The 23,543-nt window shown below is 48.0% G+C and overlaps 1 protein-coding gene across 1 annotated transcript; it reads left to right on the forward strand.

Moving 5' to 3' along the window:
* Window positions 1-504: 504 nt before the first annotated feature.
* LOC122188872 (tyrosine-protein kinase ZAP-70) lies at window positions 505-23,254 on the forward strand. Its single transcript, XM_042887527.1, has 13 exons — window positions 505-650; window positions 14,405-14,859; window positions 16,286-16,446; window positions 16,909-17,047; window positions 18,194-18,272; window positions 18,532-18,572; window positions 19,364-19,412; window positions 20,104-20,278; window positions 20,586-20,792; window positions 21,067-21,259; window positions 21,579-21,719; window positions 22,179-22,291; window positions 22,622-23,254. The coding sequence occupies exons 2-13, from the start codon at window positions 14,458-14,460 to the stop codon at window positions 22,743-22,745; spliced, it is 1,824 nt and encodes a 607-aa protein (XP_042743461.1). The 5' UTR covers window positions 505-650; window positions 14,405-14,457; the 3' UTR covers window positions 22,746-23,254.
* Window positions 23,255-23,543: the final 289 nt, after the last annotated feature.

A 23,543-nucleotide genomic window follows, 5' to 3' on the forward strand; every position in this document is an offset into this window, starting at 1 on the left:
CAGCTGAAAGCCCTTCCAAGAAAAAGGCACATTGGGTTGTGTTGGATGGTTCCTAGCTGTTGGTGTAGTGGCACTATGAAGAGTTGAGCAGAAAGCTGAGCAGGAAAAATAGATGAGGAGAGGATTTAACCTGTAGAACCCATCACAAACTGTCACACCAAAGATGTGAAAAATTCCAAAAGGCTGAGAACCCAAGGACATGGCATGGCAGATGTGTTTGTGCAAGGCTCGCTTCCCAACGAACATCCGCTTAATGGGCAAGAAGAGAGCTTTGCTGTCAGGTAACATCTGTGCTCAACACATTTGTTTAAATAAAAACAGATCTTCAGCACCTTCCTCGGGTTTGTATCCTTCCATTGAAGACCTGGCACTGAGATCTCGGTGCTCTTTCACTCTGTAGAGTTATACGGCTTTTATTTTTTCTTCCTTTCTTGCGCAAGAAGGAAATAGGTCACATTTCAAAGAAACCGGCAAACGGGGGTTAGCAAACGCCAGACAGCTCACTGGATGCTACGGCCTTTTCCCCTCCTATCTTCCAAAATTGACACATTTCTCACTCACCAAAGAACGTTTTTCCTCTCCTTTCCTTTCTGTCTTCAAAACCGCCATAACAACCCTCTGACGGGACGTCCTGCACACCCGCCAGCCAGGTAAGACCTTCTTTTTCGCTGTCGGTAGCTGTTCTACAACATGGCTGCTTTGTTCCTTGCCTCATAAGCGCTCCACACACCTGGTAGAGTCGCAGGTTTGTGGCAGGATGGAAGATCTTGTGAAGCACTGGTGTTAATAGGCCCAGCTGAACTCACTGTGCCACTTCTCTACACTTCTATTGACTGCTCCTCTGCTGCTTGAGAAGACCAGCACAGCGTTATGGGGCCTCACGGCTCTTTTTCGTGTTGAGGTATTTAGATCCTAAGATGAAATGGGAGCTTACAGGCCAATAATTGGGGCCAGTCTTTCTCTTTCTTTTATCTCTGGACATAAAACATCAGAATTTGTCTTCTCTGGAAGATTCCCTTTAAGTCCATTGCTGCCCGAGAGCCCAAGCAGCAGGGTGAGAAGAATGAGGGTATTTGGCACCTGTTGGATAATGCTCCAAGTAACCAAGAAGGGCTTCAGAGATTTCCTACTGAAAAATATGACAGCAAGTATATTCTGAAAATAGGCTACCAAATTCACATTTGCTTCTCTTAATTTCTTTGTCATCTCATCTGTTACGGCTCTGCACTTTGCTGTGAAAACAGGCAGAATTCCAAGTCCCATCAGTTCAAGTACAGTCCATGGTGTTATGGAATAAACTAGAACAAAGGAAAATTGAGATTAAGCCTCAGAAAACATTTCCTAATGGGCAGATCCATTAGATGGTGGAATACACGCTGCAGAGATGAGTGGGAAACCCATCACATGGGCAGAACTGCAGAGGAGACTGGAGAAGGGATTAGGTAGCCTGGCAGGGGGCGAGCAAACTGATCTACGAGGCTCTGCTTCCTCATATATTGATGATTCGTGTATTTTCAGTCTTTCCCCACCCTTTTCCCTCACCCAAGTCCCTGTAGAGCTTGCTGATGCTCCCAAGAATACAGCTTCTTACACAGATATGGATGGTGCCACAGCAGTATTAGAAAAATCATAAAGGCATGTGGATTTTAATGGCTTTTTTTTTTTTAAAGCTGATTCCTATTAAGCTTAATGAGAAAGAGGATTTTCTGAGAACTGTCAGACACTGCAGTCCCTGTGCTGCCTGTAAAGTAAATGGCTTCAGAAGAAGCAGAAAGCCTTCAAAACATCACGCTTTGTACAGGTCCTAAGCCTACTCAAACAGCGCAGGAAATACAGATGGAGCAGTTATGGTCTAGAGGTCAGAAAGGGCAGCAGCTCTGACTTGTACAAGTCCTGAGTGGGGGGACCAGCAGCACAACAGCAGAGATACCAAGGGCAAAGGACACCGAGATGAATATTGCCGACATGGACTCTGTGGGTTTGAGCTGAGCAACATGAATCAGGAACAGAAAGATGTGTGAAGCACATCCTTTCCCCACCACCGATCAAATGATTTCGATCACTGAATTATGCTAATTTAGGCTTACAAAATCCACAGAAATGATAGGAAGGGCCCTGCTAAGTCTGGGATTAAATGGGCACAAAAGAAATAGGGGGACCCAGGCTGGAGAATAGAGCCTAGAACAGAGGGCAGATAGCAGTGGCAATGGGGAACGTGGGCAGCTTTCTTCAAACTCCACCAAACAGAAAGGTATAGCCACCCTAGGGGAGGGAGGTCTTAAGATGACTCTACATCCCCAAATCGTATTCAAATAACCAGAACAGAGAGTCCTTAGAATTACCAAAGTAACAAAAAAGCCTCATGCAGATTAGCCCTTTACTTACTGTGCTTCAGCTCTGAATTTGGAAAATAGAGATAGCACGCTGCCTGCTAGTGATGCAATTCAACACTCAGAACAGACCTTTTCACATAGGAAGTGAGTGATTGTGAATGCAAACTTCCATTACCACTTGCAAGTCACACGCTTTGCCCAAATGCCTGCTGGTCGCATGCAAACACACACCTACACTGCAGAGCAGATGTGCTTTTGCAAGAACTAGCTGAGTTACTGAAGTCCAAGTCAACTTCCCCTGCTTCCCAAAGTGTTCATTTTTCTCTTCAGAATTTCTCCTTCAGGAATTTCTTACTACCATTTTGTAACCCCTTGCAGTCTGAAGAATGTTCAGTCCTCTTAAAAAATGCTTACAGAGCTCCTCTCATGTCTGTAAATTAGCTTTCAAGCCGAGATTCATCTTTTGCCTTTCAAAGCTCAGAACAACTTAATGCTCAGTCAACCTTTGCTGTCAAGTAGGAGATGGCTGTTAGGTTCTGAGATGCCATTTTATTTTATTTTTCTGGTCAAGCACTGGAATGAGTTGCCCAGGGAAGTGCTGAAGTCCCCATGCCTGGAGGTGTTCAAGAGACATGTGGATAAAGCACTAAGGGACACAGTTTAGCAATGGGACTTGGTAGGTCAGAGTGATGGTTGGACCTGTGCCATTCTAAGATTCTATAGAGACAAACCTCAAGAAATAACAGAACTGTCAACTACCATTTATTGACTCAAATCTCATGCTCACATCCTAGGGAAAATCCTGCAGCTGAGGGGCACAGCACCACTGCTTTGTGCCCAGGTTCTCCCTCAGTCAAACTTTTGGCCAATAAGAAAGTAACAGTGCGCCTAGATGAATGTTAAAATCCATTAAAGCCTTAAAAGAAAAGTATTTATGCTTCTGAAAATCTTCTAAATAATCCCTCAGTAGAGCCCATTAAGTAAAGAAAGCCATGATAGGTTGGGTCAATTAAGAACACCTGTTATCCTGCTCCTATCTGCTGCTTCTCCATCCCATCAGAAAACTCCCAGTATGGCCATGAAGCAGACCACACCAGTATCTAAAAAGCTGAGATCCGCTGGGTAGATGGAAAACTTACACGATATTTTGAGTAAGAATGATGACCCTCTTCCTCTTAGATGTTTACTCTCATCCTGAAGATTATGGGTGTAGATGTACATGTATGGCTAACCCCCTGGTGTCTAATCTGACATTATAATCTGTCACACACAGAGCTGAAAGGCAGAGGTGAGAGTGTAACTACATCTAATTTTAAACAACTACGGCCTCATTTCATAAAGCCCCAAGGAGCTGAGACTGCACACACTTCTCCAAGCCAATGGAAGAAGCTCTCCCCAAATCCTGCATCAGATGTTCAGGGTTCCCACAGCTGTCATCATGTCAAAGTATAAAGGACAGACGGATGTCAGCAAGAGTCCTGCCACAGCCAGAAGCAGTGCAGACAGATACACAGCCCAGACTGCCTCTGCTGTGCAAAAAGCCAGCAAGCACTGCCCCAAGGAATGCAGTTTAGGTGCAGGAACAGACGGGAGCCTGCAAGAGGGCCCTGAGACTGAGGTGGCTGTAGATGCCAGAGGCACAGGCAGAACTTGAGGAGGGTTCAGTGCTACCTGCAGCTCTGCATTCACGTTACCAGGGCAGGGTTAAACAGCACTGGGCAATTCTGAGAACTCAGCCGGACCCACGCAGGGCAAGACATGCCCTGCACAGATGCCAATGCCCCAGCTCCCCAGGACCTGGAAGGTTTTCCATTCTGTCTCTGCTGGGATTGCAGAAGAAAAACCTATTTGCAACTAATTGTTATTGGTCTCTCAGCCTGGTTTGTGGTGGGTGAGTCTCAGCAACAACAATTCTGCCAGCAGTGCCCAAGCAACCATGGGATGGGAACATCCAGCCTGTCCCACCATGGCTGGGTGGGAGCCAGCATCCTGGAGGGCACTGCAGCACAAAGCCCTGTCCTTGGACCGCAATGTTCTCCTTCAAGAATTTGTTTTGATGGGTTACTGGTGGACCACAACAGAAGTAGTTGGCATGTTCAGCTGACAAGGGGAGGCTGCAAGAGGATAAAGCAGAAGCATAGTGACCAGAGGGCGTTCCAAAAGACAGCTTTAACCCTCTGCTGCTCAATGCAGTGTCCTGTGTTCAGAGAAAAGAGGATGGTGTTCGCATTTTCAGCTGCAAGTGTTCAACATTAGTCTGCTTGGTGGAAGAGTTACAGGATATGGTGCATCTTGCCCACAGTAAGCAGCAGGGACAGAATAAGCAGACATTAATGCATCCTTCCATTGATGGATGCAACTTTCCGTTGACAGCATAGAAAGGATGAGAGCTAAGAATCTGCCGGATCATGGAGAAAAAGCTATTTTTCACCTTAGTGTGGCTGATCACAAAAAAATACTTCACAAAAAAGTGCACGGGAGCAGTAATACTCCTCATGTATCCCTTGTCTGTGAACAGGCAGAGGATCTGTTCTCATTTCAGACACTGATGCTCAACAAAAGACCACCCAAAAATGTCAACAGTGGAAGAAAAATGTTTCTGCATTCAGTGTTTTTCAGTATTCCATGGAGCTTTGGCTGGACTAGAAGTTATCTTGGCCAGAGAAAGAAACAGAGAGTGTAACTTTCCCTAAATGGAACTCAGAATTGCAGAAATTAGATATGGGAAAGTCCTATTAGCTCATCCCAGTTTCTTCCTGCCCATGGAGGATAGTTCCCTGCAGTACTTTTTCTGACCCAGTGCTAAGTGAGATACTGTTCCACATCCTGATGGATCCTATTAGAAAATGTTTCTTATTAATGAGTGGAAAGTAAGGCTGCTTATCATCTCCATTATCTTCACATCATTTTTTCAGTGCATCCAAACAAGCTTTTACTCCAAAAGACGATCATATTCTTCAGATGCTTAATGGTTGCTCTCTTTCCCTACCTGCTGTCACACCTGCTCAACATATAATGCACATAATTAGTCCCTGCTCATTAGTCACATCAGCCAGGCCCTTCACTTGCTCCATCCTGTGCTTGCAATGTTTACAAACACTTCTAGTACCAAAACACATATTGAAATAAGCTGTCTCCATCCACAACATGCAGGTGACAGGATAGTGTCCACTACCAGCACTGAATCATATGGGTGGGTTTGTGGTTTGATTTTTTTATTGTTGGAACTTTGTTTGGCAGGGCCTTGGTTTTGATCTGTTCCACGTAAACAAAACTCATCTTTGTGCATCCAAGAAGCAGTGAATGCACCCAACCCTCTTCCAACCCCGTTCCCACCTCCCACTTGTTCACAGGAATATTTTGCTCACAAAAGCAGTGCAAGAGACAAACAGCCAAAGCCCCACATTTGGTCTTGCCCACACCGGCTGCTAGACCCCTTTGCCTGGCCTTTCAAAATGAGATTGAGAAACCTCAGTGACTCACGGCCATTCGAGAGCCCATGGCTCTTGCTGCAAGCACAGGGAAGTTCACTTTGGTGTCTCAGCCAAGTTCTGAGTGGATATTTTTACCCTGTCTGCCTAAATCCCCTCTAGCAGGGCTGGAGGAAGGTCATCTCCTTAAGGTACTACTGTGTCAGCATTGTGGGGCTGAGTTATGGGGCACCTCAAGCACATGGCAGTCTTCCTCCTGGCTCAGGTTCAGGGCACCAACACCACCTCAATACAACCTGCTTGCTCCTCCTTGAGTAGTAATTGCATATTCCTGTCCTTTTCTTCCCCTAATGGCAGCGATTGGAGAGCTCTGGGGAGCTTCAGAGCAGGACTATAAACGAGAGCAAGATTATGGCTATGTGTAGAGATACTGTCCAAAGAAAAGATGCCTTGTGTCATAGACAGAAGCCGGGTAGTTTGGGGTGGATAGTTTGGGGTGGACCAATGCAGTATAGAAGACCAACAGAAGCCTGGCAAGATCTACCATATCAAATGATCCAATAACAAAAGCTCAGTAGGGAGAAAATACAGTAACCATTGCCTCATACAAAATTAATCAGAAAGATTGAGGAACTGAAACTAGATCAGCATTAATCTCTGTACGTATCAGATGTAATGTGTTTCCACTGAATCAGCAGGTTTTAACCCATTTGAGAGGAACTTTAATGGAAGGTTAACCAGCAGGTGGGTGAGCTGCCCAAGGTATCTCTAGACAGTTTGTCTCCCTCTCCAGAATAACTGAGATCCAGCACCAAGACCAGGAGCAAAGGAATGGAGTCCAACAGCCAATCTGGTACAGCTGCATAAGGAACAGCTGTCTCTCAAGGACTGCACACTCACCCTGCTGGAATCCCAACCCCTTTCTGGTTGGCTGTCAGCTCCAGCTCCACCTGCATAGCAGGTAAATGCAGGGACAGATGCTGTGCTCACCCATCCTCAGGACATCCTGACATCATTCATTTAGACACGCTGACCCACAGCTGAGTTATCAGACCACAGAGCACTCCCCAACACCAGGCAGTGAACAATGCACTGTGTTCAACCACGCTGGAACCTAATTAAAAGCTGTTCAGGATGAGTGGGTCCAGGGGGCCAGAAGTGTTTTCAGCGGCTCTACAAAGGATCAGCAGGGTGTTCACAGCCTTCCAAAGCAAATCCACACGCAGCAGCTGAGCACAAGTTGCCTTAGGGCAGTGTTCTTCTGCTTTATGCTATCACCCCTACCCGTGGATCCTGCACCCCACCTGTGCTCCAAGAGAAGCTCCTTAATGGGCATATTTGAAACAGGAGAGGATGCTACTGCAAACCAGGAGGTCCAGGGGGGAAATACACCCATCTGTGGGGACCAGAACTCAGGATTGTTCCTGCACTAATCCAGCTACTAAAGGGCACAGCAGTGCTGTCCTTTTCCCTGTACCGGGGTACATGGGACTGTCCATACTACCGTGTATCCCCAAAATATTAGTGTCAGCTTGGCTTGAAGCAAAGCATCACATTTAATCGGATTTTTGAGACCCTCATCAAAGGCAGCACTTTTAATATGGTTCTGGACATTCTGATTTATCAGGGTCTGCTAGGTCCTACCTACAACAAACTCCTGTTCAGGGATCTTTTCATGGAAGAAGAGCACAATATAAAGAACCAATACACTTTTCTTTAGGGAAGGAGCTCAAACTCCTATAATCAGTGGCAGAACTAATTACCAACCCCGTGGCCAGTAATCACCCAGTGCAAAGCAAACAGCAGCCACTCTGCACCAAGAAACACACTGATACCTGCATGCTTCACTGTCTTTCTATTAATATTTCATAAGCAAAGCACTAAGAGATAGCTAGAAGCTGTCAGAGCATGTGATGCACCACAGGCTTGGCCACACATAAATAGGAAACAATTTCATGCATGGAGTTCGCCTGTGCTGATCCAGAAGTAGGACCACCACCTTTAAGTGATCCACTGGTGCTTCCTACTGCACTACTCATAGAACACCCCCAGCTGGAAGTGATCATCAAATCCAACTCCCAGCTCCACACAGCACCATTGAAAATTTAGTGTTGAGAGCTCCAGCATCCCTGGGGAGCCAGTTCCATGCCCACCACCCTCTGGTATCCTGTGGCTTTCCTGTGGTCAACTAAATGGGTAACTGTCATAAAAACAAAGTTACTCTCACTGTTTTGGCTCAGGGGACCACAATCTGCCCGATTTCTGTTGTGCAGTACTGCAGAAACATCTGCCCCAGCATTCTGCGGGTTCACAGCCACCAGTGAAAAGCAGGCTGGCACCAGACAACATGGCAATCCCAGCCATTAAAGTAACAGCTGGAGCAAAGGAGGCAGATAGCTGTAACCACAGGGCCCAGGCAGGTGGTCCCCCCCTTCCCTGCCCCCTCCCCATCTCCTGCTCTCAAGGAGAGAAGAGCAAATTGCTTCCGCTCATTAGCATCTGACAAATAACCACAGAAGGAAAACAAGTCCCCAGCAGGATATGAATGAGCTCAGGCCTTTACTGCCATCTGACTGCACCAAACAAGCGTGTCATCAATTCTCCACGCTCTGCTGCACCGTTTCTCCCGTTCTGAGAAGGATGAGCACCCTCAGCCTCAGGTTTAGAGGGGCCAATTTGAAGCAAAGCAGCAAGGAGATGTGGAGCAGGAGCGTCCCAGCAGTGCTGAGCCCCTGCCTGGGACTCATAAATACCACTGTGGAATTATATGTTTTCCTTTCAGAAAGGACTGTGGGCTCTCTCTGTGGCCAAATGTTGCACTTCAAAGAGCAGAGGTGTGCAGAGTTTCTGTACACGGCCAGGAATCCATGGGCAGATGAGCAGGTTGGGTTTACCTGCTCACTTCAGCAATGAGAACAGATGGGGTCCTTGGGAAAAATACAGGCTTCCAGCCACACCAGGGAGCTTTTTCCATGCAACTTCAGTCAACACAACCATTTCAGGTAGGACTGAGTCAGGAACACACACTGACAAGTAAAGGAGATCGTTATCTTCAATGACAAGCACTAGGCACCCTGCTTGGGCGAGCAAAGAAATGGGCTCAGAGCTTCACCAACTCCCACTCACACATAGCTCAAATGTTAACATGTGGTTGGATGGCTGAGGTTTGGGTGTGCAGTCAGCAGCAAGGAGGTCAGAAAGCAGCTGAAGCCAGGAAATGTAAGTGCTTATGAGGAAATCTTTGGAAGAGCTGCCATGGAATGCATAAATGAAAACTGAACATTAATCGCAAGCAATTAGAAGGCTACAGTCAGGACAATCCGAAGCAAGTTTAGGGTTTTGCTTTAAACTATGAAGCACTTAAAGTTGATCTGAAGTTATTTCGATTGTCATTTAGTGTTTCAAACACCACGTCCCATGACGTGGGAACCAGCTCAGCCCATCATCTTGCATATAGCAAGCCCTCAACTCACTGGCATCTAAGGGCAACTTCTACACTTGTGACATTGTTCAACCCTTCAAAAGCGAGTGGGCAGCTACACATAGATTTGATTGACTGACGTCTCGATGGCTTCCTGCCTGGCTTTCCTGTGCATCGTGCTATGCAGACTGTACTTTTTACGTGGGTGGTTTTTTTTTTCCAGTGCCTCCTCGTGTCATAACGCCAACTTGCAAACATGCCATTATCACAGCCCCAACGGGTTGAGCACTCAAAGTACCAACCAGGAACGCTCAGTACTTGTACTGCTGCACCCTGAGGGACAGAGATAGAGCAGGTGCTGGAAAAAACAGGTCCTGCTGCTTGGAAGCCCTGCATCGCTTCCTCCAGGCACTGGTTTGTCATGTCTGGCAAAGCAACCCATGAAATCAGTTCTCATTTTTGCCTGCACTTTACACTGCAGGAAAAGAAAGTTTTGGGATGTTTGTGTGAGCCTGCTGAAGTTGTGCCAGGATTGCTCAGGTCTACCCAGAGGCAATGTGGAGGAACAGAGCCATAGCTTGGAGTGAGAGCTTAGCCATGCCCTGGAGCCCTGAGGTGTGGGTAGGAGAAAGAGCCTGGACACTGTCAGGGCTGTAAATCATCCTGTTCAAGGGTATCAATCTGCTCTCAGACTTCAGGACGTGACTTTTGCACATGGCTGGGAACATAGAAGAGTTCTAAAGAGTGATAACATGGTTCATCTGTGGCAGCAAGTCTTATGCAAAAGGGGTTCCATGGCCAGAACCAAGGGGTTCCATAGCCTAAGCCAAGCTTTGATCCCAGCCTTCACTCTGATATCTCTCTGAGGCTCTCCTGACTCCAACCCTGGGCTTGGAGAGAAAAACACTCTGTGACCAAATTGCCTGTGTAGGCAGTTGGAAACTTTGTAGGAGCTCAGTGATGATCAATGGCTTCTGCTGATTGAACAGTTTTCAAATGTTCCATTTTCTGTGATGTTTTGGTCCCAGACTTTACAGAGAAGGGAACCAATGAGTTTGGGTGCCTCACCCTTGTACCTGTTTATCCCAGGTAGCAAGTGGAAATTAGTAGCACATGAAGAAGCTGTCAACCTTCCCACTGCATACTCAGTGCTTCCTCTTCCTTCCTGTGTGAACATGACTCATCAGCTTACTCTGCAGTCAAAAAACAGGAGTTGCAGTGCTTGCTCTTCAACCCACCACCAGTGCTCCAATCTCAGGAGCAGAAATGGGGGATACTGAACCCAACATCAGGGCTGCTTTGCTGCCTGGAGCATTTCCAATGAGCTCCAAGCACTGACTGCTGTTCAAGCTTTTTAGCTGTGGTGTGCTCTCGTTTGCCTTCTGTCTCATACTGGCAGATCGGCCGAGATCCCACTTTGTTTCATTTGTTGACTTTGATTAAAGGGGTTTCAGAATTCAGAATTTAGGCTTGCTTGAGCTGCCTGACAGGGCTTACACTCATTCCACGTGCAGGCTGCAAGTGCTGCTGACGGCTTCCTGTTGTGGTTTCCTGCCTTAGCTGAAAGACCTCCTCCCTGCGCCTGCTCTCCCTTCCTGTTCTCATCAGTGGGGCACTCCTGGGCTTAATGAGCACAACAAACAAATAGGTAGAGAGAAGAGTCTGGTTGCCATAAATCCAGTTCCCCATTGGGTCTGTTGAACACTGAGCAACGTGCACAGAGCAGAATGGTTTCCTCCTAGCTCCTACACCATTCCTACCAAAACAGAGCACACATCAGATCCTTCCCTAGCCTTGGGAGACCAGAGCTGGCAAGAGGCAGCTAGGTGGCATGGCACATCCAGTGATGGATGCCCCGTCATTGGAGGTGCCCAAGGCGAGTTTGGAGGGGGCCCTGAGCATCCTGATCTGGTGTGGGGCACATAGCTCTCAGTGAGGGCTTGGAGCTTGATGATCATTAAGATCCTTTCCAACCCAACCATTCTGATTCTGTGATTCTGATGGCCAACCAAGCACAGTTCCAGCCTGAGAGCCACTTCTGCAACAGCACAGTGAGACCAATGATCAGCATTACTCTTCCTGTCATGTTCAGAAATGGGGGTGATGCTGAGAAAAATCAGGGTAAATACCAGAGGCTGGCCTGAGTTTCCTTTACTATAAACATGAGTGATGCATTTGTGGGAAATGCGGAGGGACACCATGACTGGCATGGTTAGTGGGCATGGTGGGGATAGGCTGATGGTTAGACTAGATGCTCTTAGTGGTCTTTTCCAGCCCCAATGATTCTGTGATTCTCTGATTCTGGTCTTTTTGGGGTCAGCATCTGCGTAATGACAAAACTGAAGATTAGGCTCCAGGGAACAAATGAGACCCTGTAAATGTTGTAGGATTTCCGTTAATCAACGTGGGTGATTTTAGATGTTTTGATACAAAACCAGTAACTCTCAGGGAAAGGGGCTCTGCAATGACTCAGTCAATGAAGTGCCATTTCTCACCGCACTTTCACCAAGAACCAGCACTGCAGCAGCATGATGGTAGGTTTGCTTCTGGTTTTAGCTGCTCTGAGCAGGGATTCCAGTAATGCTTGCACATTTCAGCTTGACGGGGTCTGGGGGATTGAACTTGCTTTGCAATGACAGCCAGCCACCTCTGAGCTCCAGCTTTCCCTGGAGCACACGCAAGATGTAGGAATAGGAACTTACAGAAATTGCAATCAAAGTATTGACCAAATTCAGAAATCAGGTATTGGAGGAAAAAAAGTCCATACAATTTATCAAGGGACCATTAGAGGAAGGCTTCTTCTTGTTCCTGTCAAGTGTTGGGTAATGTCTGCCTAGAATCACTTGGGTTTGTATTTACTTTCTTTTGCTGTGTTTGTTGCAGTTGTATATCTACATGTTCTTTAGACATAAAGATTAAAACATGAGATGTTTTGATCTTAATTTATTTGAAGTTTTGTCCTAATGGACTTTTACAGCAAAAATAATTTATTCAGAGAGGAGAAAGAATTCCCTTTTATTGTGAACAGTGCCAAAGAGAAAATAGGAAGTAAAAGTTGACAACATTGGTACCTTCTACAGGTACATTGCCCAGAAGAGACAGGCCAAAACGGGCGTACCTACTTTGGTAAATTTAAAAGGAGAACTGGCTTCAACAGATGAAGAGAAAGCTGAGGTGCTGAATGAGTTCTTCACCTCGGTCTTCACTGGTGGCCAGGATTCTAGTCTTTTTCACGTCCCTGAACCCTGCATCCCCAAACCTCTATGTGGGGACCAAGGAGGTAAATCCCTCCCCACTGTAAGGGCAGAGCAAGTCCGAGAGTGCCTCCTTAGACTGAATGAATACAAGTCTATGGGGCCAGATGGCGTGCATCCCAGGGTCCTGAAGGAGCTGGCTGAGGTGGTTGCCGAGCCGCTCTCCATCATATTTGAGAAGTCGTGGCTGTCAGGTGAGGTCCCAGATGACTGGAGGAAGGGTCATGTCACTCCCATATACAAGAAGGGGAGCAGGGAGGACCCGGGGAACTACAGGCCGGTGAGTCTCACCTCCGTGCCTGGGAAGATGATGGAACAGATCCTCCTGGACAACATGCTCGGTCACATAAAGAATGAGCATGTGATCCGAGACAGCCAGCACGGCTTCACCAAAGGAAGGTCATGCCTAACTAATCTTGTGGCCTTCTATGATGGAGTGACGGCATGGGTGGACGAAGGGAAGGCGACCGATGTCATTTACCTGGACCTGAGCAAGGCCTTTGACATGGTCCCCCACCACATCCTCATCTCCAAATTGGAGGGAAGTGGATTTGATGGGTGGACGACCCGATGGATAAGCAATTGGTTGAAAGGCCGCAGACAGAGGGTGGTGGTCAATGGCTCTATGTCCAGGTGGAGGCCGGTAACAAGTGGTGTCCCCCAAGGGTCTGTCTTGGGACCGGTGCTCTTTAACATCTTTATTAATGACATCGATGAGGGAATTGAGTGCACCCTCAGCAAGTTTGCTGACGACACCAAGCTGAGTGGTGCGGTTGATACGGTGGAAGGAAGGGATGCCATTCAGAGGGACCTCGACAGGCTGGAGGGCTGGGCTCGGGTGAACCTGATGAGGTTCAACACGGCAAAGTGCAAGGTTTTGCATGTGGGCCGGAAGAACCCCAGGCACCTGTACAGGCTGGGAGGAGCGGTCCTTGAGAGCAGCTCGGCAGAGAAGGACCTGGGGGTCCTGATGGACGAGAGACTGAATATGAGCCAGCAGTGCGCTCTGGCAGCTCGAAAGGCAAATGGGATCCTGGGCTCCATCAGGAGAGGGGTGGTCAGCAGGGACAGGGAGCTGATTGTCCCTCTCTACTCGGCTCTTGTGAGGCCCCATCTGGAGTACTGTGTCCAGGTGTGGAGCCCTCAGTACAAGAAAGACATTGAGATTTTGGAAAGGGTCCAGAGGAGGGCAACTAAGATGATCAGGGGGCTGGAGCACCTCCCCTATGAGGACAGGCTGAGGGAGTTGGGCTTGTTCAGCCTGGAGAAGAGAAGGCTGCGGGGTGACCTCATTGCAGCCTATCAATACCTGAAGGGAACCTACACCCAGGAGGGGAGTAAACTCTTCAAAAGGGCTGATAACAGCAGGACTAGGGGAAATGGTTTTAAGTTGAAGGAGGGAAGATTGAGGTTGGATGTTAGGGGGAAGTTCTTTACTAGGAGAGTGGTTAGGCCCTGGAACGGGCTGCCCAGGGAGGTTGTGGATGCCCCGTCCTTGGACGTGTTTAAGGCCAAGTTGGACGGGGTCCTGGGCAACCTGATCTGAATGTGTATGTTTGGTGGCCCTGCTAGGCAGGGGGGTTGGAACTACATGATCCTTGGGGTCCCTTCCAACCCGGGTGATTCTGTGATTCTGTGATTCTGTGATTGGGATGGATGTAAGAAGCACATTTTTAACAGTGAAGGTAATTTGTGACTGGAGCAATTCACTCTAGGATTTGGTGCATTCTCTGCTTGAACTTGATGAAAATCAGGTGTATTTCTGCTCACACTTTCTAGCTCTGTTCAGGGCAGAACAGAGGATTTGCTGTGCGGGATTCTCAGGGCAGAAATGTGAATTCACCCATGCAAGCAATGTTCAAAGTGACCCTAAAGGCTGAAGAATCCCTGGATAAATGTGTTTGAATCCCACTTACCCATTTTTGAAAGATTAAATCAATGAAGAACTTTGGTTCTCCCTTCCAGATTGAGCACCAGTAGCGTGTAAGCCGAGCCGGGCAGTTCCAACTCGTGCAGCAATGCCGGATGCTGCCGCTCACCTTCCCTTCTACTATGGCAGCATTGCCAGGTCAGAGGCTGAGGAGTACCTGAAGCTGGCTGGCATGTCAGATGGACTGTTCCTGCTGCGGCAGTGCCTGCGCAGCCTGGGGGGCTACGTCCTTTCCATGGTGTGCAACCTGCAGTTCTATCATTACGCCATCGAGCGCCAGATGAATGGAACCTACGCCATCGCGGGTGGCAAAGCACACTGTGGGCCTGAGGAACTTTGTGAGTTTTACTCCAAGGATGCTGATGGGCTCTGCTGTACCCTCCGCAAACCCTGCAACCGCCCCAGCGGCGTGGAGCCCCAGCCTGGGGTCTTTGATAGCATGAGGGACAACATGGTGCGCGAGTATGTCCGACAGACATGGAGACTGGAGGTAATGGTCGTGGCCAACAGCACCATGGGGCTGTGCAAGGAGAAATCTCTGGGTCTTACTGCCACCTCCCATCCTCACTTCCTCTATCAATATCTTCCTCCTCTTCTGTCACATCATGGTACAGCCAGCTCTTTCTCCTCTGTGACTGCAAGCACTGAAAGCAGTCTGATATCTCAGTTGCTTGGTGTTGGTTGGTCACCAGCTACTCTATAAGCATTTCTCCATGCACCATTTCCTCCTCTGCAGCACACAGGACATTCTTTGTAGTTAAACCCTCATCTGTGCCTCCATAATGTCATGATGCAAACAGGCTTCAAATTCTTGCTCAGGTTTCCTTTGCTCTGCAAAGTCATCGGAGGCTTTGCCTATGAGCCTGAGGCACCTGGGTACCAGCTCAAGTCTGCTTATTGTTTAAATTTAAAAACAGCTACAGAGAGATTGCTATGGTTGGTTGTACACAGGAGCATGGATAAGGTAGACAGACTAAGCAAAACTCTGTGGATAGCCATAGTAGCAGCCATACAATGAGTTTTTTCTCCCTGCTGTCGCCTCCACAGTGGCTGTTCAGTCACTTCCAAGTCTTTTGCAGAAAGATGGCTCAGGCATCATTCTCTCCAGGGAGCCTTTCTGCAAAAGATCTCTAAAAGTGACCCGTTTTCGACTAGAGGTGCTGCTCAGAATGAGACCTTCAATAGGGTTTCTCCATGAAGCTGGACTGTCACCGCTGGTAGATAACACAAAGGACAATGCCACCTACTGGCAAATGAAAACCTGCAGCTCCTTATAAACTGTGGAGCTGATAGAACTCCTTTATGGTAACACACATTGATTTCCAGACTGTACTGCCCAGGGACAGCAGGCAGCCAGGGAAGGGGTCCTGGTCTCCCAGGAACACAGAGGGAGAAGACACCTACAAAGCTGATGTCAGATCACCCATACGAACATGTTTTCTTCACTCTTAGAATCATAGAATTATTAAGGTTGGAAAAGATCTGTAAGATCAAGCCCAATCTCAACCCATCCCACTATTCCCATTAACCATGTCCCTTGGTGACTCATCTCCACGATTCTTGAACACCTCCAGGCATGGTGACTTCACCACCTCCCAGGCCAGCCTGTGCCAATTTTTCATCAACCTTTTCGAGAAGAAATTGTTCCTAATATCCAACTCAAACCTGCCCTGCAGCAATTGAGGCCATTAGCTCTTGTTCCCTCACCAGCAAATAATGGACATCAGATGGGTTTAAGAGGAGAAAGCAATTCAGATAAGCGAGTAACAGTGATGCACAGAATAACAAAATTCCATCCAGCAGTGCTTCAGGCATGATTAAAGTCACTGGTGCTTCAGTTACAGGACCATCCAAGTTCCTTGTGACATCACTCCAAGATATGCTGAAGCCATACCTCCCTTCTCTCTCTCTTCCAGGGGGATGCCCTTGAACAGGCCATTATAAGCCAGGCCCCTCAGGTGGAGAAGCTTATTGCAACCACAGCCCATGAGAGGATGCCCTGGTACCATGGCAACATTGCCCGGGATGAAGCTGAGCGGAGGCTCTACTCTGGGGCACAACCTGATGGGAAATTCCTGTGAGTACACAAACCCTGGCAGGTACCATCCCCATTCCATCTACCATTTCCCCACTTCCAGTGCCCTCTGGTTATTTGTTTCATGTGAGTATTCCTGAGAGGTTTGGTTAGGTATGGTCAGACTGTTGTTACGGATCTTTGAAATTCAGGCTCTGCCACTCCACATCTGTTATTTCCCAAGATTTCACGAATCCAGTTTTGAGCTTTATTTGTTTCTTGTGTGTAGAAGTCTGCAAGAAGCATGCTTATTAATTAATGCACTGGTTGATGTCAGATAAAAGGTTCAGTAGACAAGGACATTTAACAATGAAATTGAGGCTCTGTAGAATAATGTGCCTCTGCAGAGGTGAGACAGCCCTGAATTTAATTATCTCCCTAATCAGTTGGAGAAAGAAATAACCAACCACCACTGCAGCCATTCGCAGGGCAAAACCTCGAGCTGCTTGTTCTTCTTCCCACCAGGCTGAGAGACAAAAAGGAAAACGGCACTTATGCTCTGTCCCTTGTCTATGGCAAAACAGTTTATCATTATCGGATCGACCAGGACAAGTCTGGCAAGTACTCCATCCCTGAGGGGACCAAGTTTGACACGCTCTGGCAGGTACCGTGCTGGGGGATGATAAGCACTGCTGTCCTAGCAAAGCAAAGGCACTTCTCCCTTGCTACATCTGCCCATGCCTTGGGGGAAAGGAAAGGCCATCTGGAGCCTTAAAGACACCAAGAGCTTGGAAAGTCTTTAAGATCTTGCACACAAAGACTCAGGAGGCCCATAAGTCTTGAGCCAACTCCCAGAACCTTGACATGACCGCAGATCCAAGTGCCAGGAGACACATCCTGTCACCCCACAGAGGCTGTTTGCAGACAGGAGATGGCTGTGAGATACCATCCATGAGGAGGGGGCTGGGTTTTAGGGGATGTGACAAGTGCCTGAAGCCCAGGTACCAACCCCTATCCTGGCTCACTGTGGGCACGCTGCAGCCCAATGAATCACAGAATAACCTGTGTTGGAAGGGACCCTTAAAGGATAACTGAGTCCAACTCCTGGGGCTGCTCCAGCAAAGGAATGCACCACTTCTTTCTGGGGAGGGCTGTTTGCAGACTGTAACTGTTTTGCTGAATTTTTCAAATTCCCAGGACTGTTTTCACTCTGAATTTGAAAGAAAACAAAGACTTCGGGGCATTTTTTTTTTTTTAATGGAAACAGAACTGTGCCAGGCTCCTAATTTGGAATGAAATCTGAGCCACTCAGGAGGGGAAGAGAAAGTCTGGTCCCCTGTGCTCTGGTGGCCAGAGCTGGGGTGGTGGTCTCCAGCTAAAGTGAGGGCCCCACTGTGCTGGAACCAGGGGGTGCTGCAGTGGAAAGTGCCTGAGATCCAGAAAGTGAATGCTGGGGTTCTGCTGGGAAAGCCAAAGGTTCCTTTCGGTCTTTATCAGACGTACAGTCCCTTCCGGCTGTGGCAACAATGACATTACACTGAGAATGCCCTACCCAGCCCTACTACTAAAGGTTTTCCCTTTGTCTTTCTTTGGGGCTTATCTGACTTCCCAAACTCTTCCCAGCTCTGGCAGACACCCAGATACAAATGATGTAGGAGTTTCCTTAGTGCACAGATAGAAAGAAATAACTGAGTCCCTGGTTGCCATAAATCTGAGAGAAATCGTTATGATAAACCACACGTGTTGCCTGCAAAAGAAGAGATGGTTTTCTGTTTGCTTTAATCCCTTTTTCTCCTGATTCCTTTATCAGCTGGTGGAATATCTGAAGCTCAAACCAGACGGGCTTATTTTCTACCTGAGGGAAAGCTGCCCCAACCCCAGCATGCCAGGTGAGATGGTGCCAGTGCCAACCCTGGCCTCAGTCACTTGTCCCAGGTGTCACAACCATCACTTCATATCCTGTCCTGTGGGACTCCTGAGGGATGGGAACAGTGCCCATACCCATGCACGTTTCCACATCCATTATGGTTAAAGTGGTAGAAAAGGACATTTGTGTGGGAGGGATTGGATCCTCAAAGGACTGATGCTCTGTTCCTGCTTGGGGTGTAAGCAGACTTTCACTGATAACTCCTCTCTCCCAATCCACAGCCTCTGCAGCACCAGCTCCACCAACCCACCCCTCCGTGAGCGTAAGTTGTGGGGAGAGTCTGTTCTATTGGTACCTCATCTAGTGGCACTTTGAACTGATCAAACTGTCCTCTTCTTTAAAAGGCAACAACTCAACTGGAATATATTATGGCCGGCTGCAATGCTGTCTCCTTTCCAGCTTGGATGGAGACAAGGAATAGTTGGGCATAGCTACCATCAGTGCCAAGAATGGTTTCCATTCACGCTGTGTTCCTTGCAACACATGGGGCTGTCCTTGGGGAGCCCTCTCCCCCTGCCCTCCTTGCTGAGCAGGAGTGAGGGAGATGTGATTGTGTTCTGGGAATGCTCAGCCCCACTGCTGGCCGCTGGCCATGGGCCACGTCTTTGTGCTCCCTCTGCATTCCCAGCCCCGGGGAAAGTCCACGCTCAGTGCCCAGCTGTGCTGAAACCAGCAAGTTTGGGCTGTGTGAGTGCCCAACAGACCTAAATAAAGGGCTGAGCATTTACCCGGATTGTCAAAGAGCTTTCACAATCTGTGGTGGGCTGCTACAGTGACTACTGCAAGCAGAACTGGGGCTCAGAGCTGTGCTGGACGAGTTGTTCCAGAAAGCAGTAACAGCTCTGAGGCTGCAGAGCTGCACAGGGTTCATGCCAGCCAAGACCAGACCTGCTCAATGCCATGTCAATCCTTGTGCCCAACACTGCACCTTGCAGTGGAAACCACCAGCTGGGCCTCTGACTGCAGAGGTTCCCTGTCCCTCACCTCTCCCATTTTAAGTTAAAACAATTTCCCCTGGCTGCTTTATCCACTTCATCACTGTTTCTTTTCCAGAAAAACCTTGGGCCTCTCAATGCAGATGGATACACACCAGAGCCTGTAGGTGAGCATCTCTGAAAGCCCCCAAGCCATAGGAGTTGCCATTTGTATCACTTTCTGGTCAAAAAGCTGTGCTGCAAAGCCTCTTTTCTACAAGAGCACCCAAGAACATCCCTCTCACTTCAGGGTGCTGAGCCAAGAATGCTGCAGAACTGTTTGCCTGTATCCAATAGCCAGCAAAGTCCTGTTCCATTCCACATCTTCTGCCTACTAAATTCTTGGTGTCTTCAGTTGGATTTCAGTGGGGTGAAGTTAAGCACCCAAAAGAGTGTTGGTGTGTTGGCACAGGCTGCCCAAGGAAGAGGTGGAGTCACTGACCCTGGAGGTGTCTGAGAAACGTGTAGATGTGGTACTCAGGGACATGGGTTGGTGGGCCATACTGATGGTAGGTGGGTGGTTGGACTGGATGATCTGAGAGGTGTTTTCCAACCTTCATGATTCTACACATCTGGGACCTGCAGGAACCTGTGGAATGGGAGTGCTCCAAAGTTTCCCTCCATCCCAGGTCCTCTATTTTAATTCAGTGAGGCCATGGGCTGTGAGAGGAAGGGAGATGCCCAGGAAGAAAGTTTGAATGCTGGATCCTGCAGGAGAATTGGCCAGGAGGGAGGAGAAAATCCAAACAAAGGAGAGAGGGGCAGGGAAGAGTACATAATTTACAACTACAAACAACTGTATCTCTCTGGAACATGCAGGGAAGTCACGCATGCTACCCATGGACACCAGTGTTTATGAGAGCCCATACAGTGACCCTGAGGAGCTGAAGGATAAGAAACTATTCCTGAAGAGGGACCATCTGATGATCGATGAAGTAGAATTGGGAGCAGGAAACTTTGGCTGTGTCAAGAAAGGAGTCTACAAAATGAGAAAGTGAGTGCTGCCCTGTGAGATGCCCAGGGAGAAAGAAGAGGGTGCTTCAGACTGAGCTCAGAGGTGTCCCCTGCCATCCAGTTTATACTTAGAGAGATCCTAGAGTGATAATGGGCTGTATAAGAGAGACTTTGGAAGGTCAGTGGTGGCTTTCCCAGGACTTTCTGTGACAGCCTTAGTGTCCTGAGAGTGTAGTATGTGTTGCATGCTCCCAGGCATGCCTTCAGACCTACAAGAGGCGAATATTACATGAATCCAGCTGCTGCTTAATTTATCCATGTGTCTGTTCCTCTTGTACTCTGTGCAGGAAGCAGATCGATGTGGCCATTAAGGTGCTGAAGAGCAACAATGAGAAAACAGTGAGGGATGAAATGATGACAGAAGCTCAGATCATGCACCAGCTGGACAACCCCTACATTGTCCGCATGATTGGGGTCTGTGAGGCAGAGTCCCTGATGCTCGTGATGGAGATGGCTTCTGGTGGGCCACTCAACAAGTTCTTGTCTTCCAAGAAGTGAGTACTGAATAAAACATGGCTGATTCTCTGCATTTCTCATCAAGCTCATTGTTGTCAGGGGAGTCTGACTTTGTAGGGAAAGGGAGGGTAACAATAGCAAGAGATTCCTTTTAATGCAAGCTAACAGGGGGCAATGCTTCTAGATCAGAGATGTCCTTGTTCATTCTCCTTTGCAGTTGGAGAGCTTAGAGGGGACTATGTTGTATAGATTAATGACAGGTCCTTGTTGTCCAGCAGTTTTATTACTGCATTGTCTTTCCATCCTCCCCAGAGACGAGATTACAGTCAGCAATATTGTGGAGCTGATGCACCAAGTATCCATGGGGATGAAGTACTTGGAAGAAAAAAATTTTGTCCACAGGGACTTGGCAGCAAGAAATGTCCTGCTGGTCAATCAGCATTATGCCAAGATCAGTGACTTTGGCCTCTCAAAGGCTCTCGGTGCTGATGACAGCTATTACAAGGTAAGTGTAAGCAGAGCAAAAGATGGAAATAGCCAGCAGGAGGCCTCCAGGCTGTGGGCTGAGACCCCCAGAAACTGGAGCTCTGGGCTCTACCCAGGAGACCTGCTGCACAACCATATCACATTCTGTCCAACCCCAGTGCTGTGGCATTAAAAGGGGCTTTGCAAAGATCCACGAGGTGAGGAAGAAATGCAGACAAGGGGGATTTTCCTGCAATGTGGGACTGCATTTAACACAGACATGTAGCAAAGCAGAACTTGGATTTGGCCCAGAGCAATCTTTATCTCCGGGTGCAGATGTTCGTTTTTCTTTGCTGTAGGCCAGGACAGCAGGAAAGTGGCCTTTGAAATGGTACGCACCAGAGTGCATCCTTTATCACAAGTTCTCCAGCAAGAGTGATGTATGGAGCTACGGTGTGACCATGTGGGAGGCCTTCAGCTACGGGCAGAAACCATACAAGGTGAGGAGGCAGAGCTGGGTCTATCGTGGGTGGATGCTACAATCTGAATTCCCACTCTAAGACAGGCTGAGATGCACTGAAACTTCAGTTTCCGTTCCCTTGAGCTTTTGCCACCGTTGAACAGAAGGAAAAGCAGACAGGCTCACTTCCACTTTGCGGAAGGCACAAACTGGATTCCTTGGGTCCTTCAGCTTTGTGTTCATGCAAAGGAGAGGAAATGGGAAACAAAACATTAGGGTTTGAATCAAAGCAGATCTTCTCTTTGATCCTTCCAACTGCTTGCAGAGCTGAAATATCAGTTGCTCAGACACTGCTCGGCCCAGGCTTGGGGTGAAACACCCAAAGATGGTGACTATATGGGACTTGCTGTGCATGGACCCAAAGCACAGATCTACCTTTGCTGAGCCTGTTGCTAGCTCCAAAACAATTAAAATGTTTTTTCTCTTGATCCTCTCCTAGAAAATGAAAGGCCCAGAGGTCATCAGCTTCATAGAGCAAGGGAAGCGCATGGACTGTCCCACCGAGTGCCCGGCAGAGATTTACGCCCTCATGATGCAATGCTGGACCTACAGGTAAGGACTTCCCTTGCTCATTTCTCTGCTGGCCCATCAGCACAATACAAATGAATGTTGTCTCCTGCCTTTGTCTCATTCCCAAATCCACAACACATAGAATGCATCTATTCCTTGCTTATTGTCCCTCTTCATTCGCCTGTATCAACCCTGGAAGATGTCAGAGCCTCTCTGCTTCTGCACCTCTCATCCTAGAAAGGTCTCCTTAGCCCTGGTACAGCTTGTCCTGTTCCCCCCCCAACATTATTTGGTGCCTGCTACCTCCTCCTTTGGGTCAACCCATTTCTGTCCTTTCTGTTGGCTCTTATTTGTTCCTTTCTGCCCTTGCAGATGGGAAGAGCGTCCAGGATTTTTTTCAGTGGAAAACACGATCCGCACCTACTACTACAGCATTGCCACCAAGACAGAAAACGGTCCGAAGGCAGAGGACAAGTCAAAAGCAGCTTTTCCTTGAGTTTCCCTATCTGTCCCTCAACACACACCCTGGACTTCCTGTACAGGACCTGGAAAGGCTCTTTGCAAATTTTGACTTTAATCTGTTATGTGGTGGGTTTTTTTTTTCGCTCCAGAACTAAGAAGCCAGGAGATGATGCTGCCAGCAGACAGCAGGGGAGAGCATTCAGTTGTGCTCTGTGTTTCCCAACTGCCAGCCATGGTTTACACCTCCAGTCTGACTGGCACACGACAGAACAGGACGGTGTTGTAGTTCCTTCCTACTCACTTCCAAAACCATATCCCAATATCATAGCTTAATGCCAACCAGGCTTACTGGGGATGAGCTGTGCTGGCTCCAGCAGACCTGGATTTCTCCCCATCCCTCAGAAAACAATTCTTGTGCTGGAAACCTGCTCAGCACAGGGCATGGTGTCTTCTTCCCTGCACTGGTTAAGGTTCCTCATACAACAAAACCCGAAGCATCTGTTGCTTGCCCCCTGGGCCCTGACTGCCTCTGTGCTACTGAAATGAGTGTTACTCTATAAATAAACTATATTTTTTAGCATCCCCATGTCTCAGACTATCAAACTGTAAATACTTGCAGCTGCTTCAAGCTGAAAATTGTCATTCCCTTCCATCAAGGCAGAGTTTCCCTCTCTGATTCTCTCCATATGCCTGCAGAGTCACCACCCTTGTCACCCTTGGTTGGCTTCAGGGCAGAGCTGGAGCTTTCCTGCACAAAAAGCTGCTCAGCTGAGTCCACTGTGGAAATCCATCCATCCATCCATCCATCCATCCATCCATCCATCCATCCATC

The sequence above is a fragment of the Lagopus leucura genome, unplaced genomic scaffold (genome assembly GCF_019238085.1).
Source record: "Lagopus leucura isolate 7727_CA_CO unplaced genomic scaffold, USGS_WTPT01 Super-Scaffold_100091, whole genome shotgun sequence".
Taxonomy (NCBI): domain Eukaryota; kingdom Metazoa; phylum Chordata; class Aves; order Galliformes; family Phasianidae; genus Lagopus; species Lagopus leucura.

Bases quoted from the DNA above. Each gene is read 5' to 3' on its own strand.
- LOC122188872 (XM_042887527.1), top strand. From the start codon at position 14,458: ATGCCGGATGCTGCCGCTCACCTTCCCTTCTACTATGGCAGCATTGCC. The intron at 21,720-22,178 runs GTGAGGAGGCAG...ATCCTCTCCTAG, and splicing joins ACGGGCAGAAACCATACAAG to AAAATGAAAGGCCCAGAGGT. The intron at 22,292-22,621 runs GTAAGGACTTCC...CTGCCCTTGCAG, and splicing joins ATGCAATGCTGGACCTACAG to ATGGGAAGAGCGTCCAGGAT.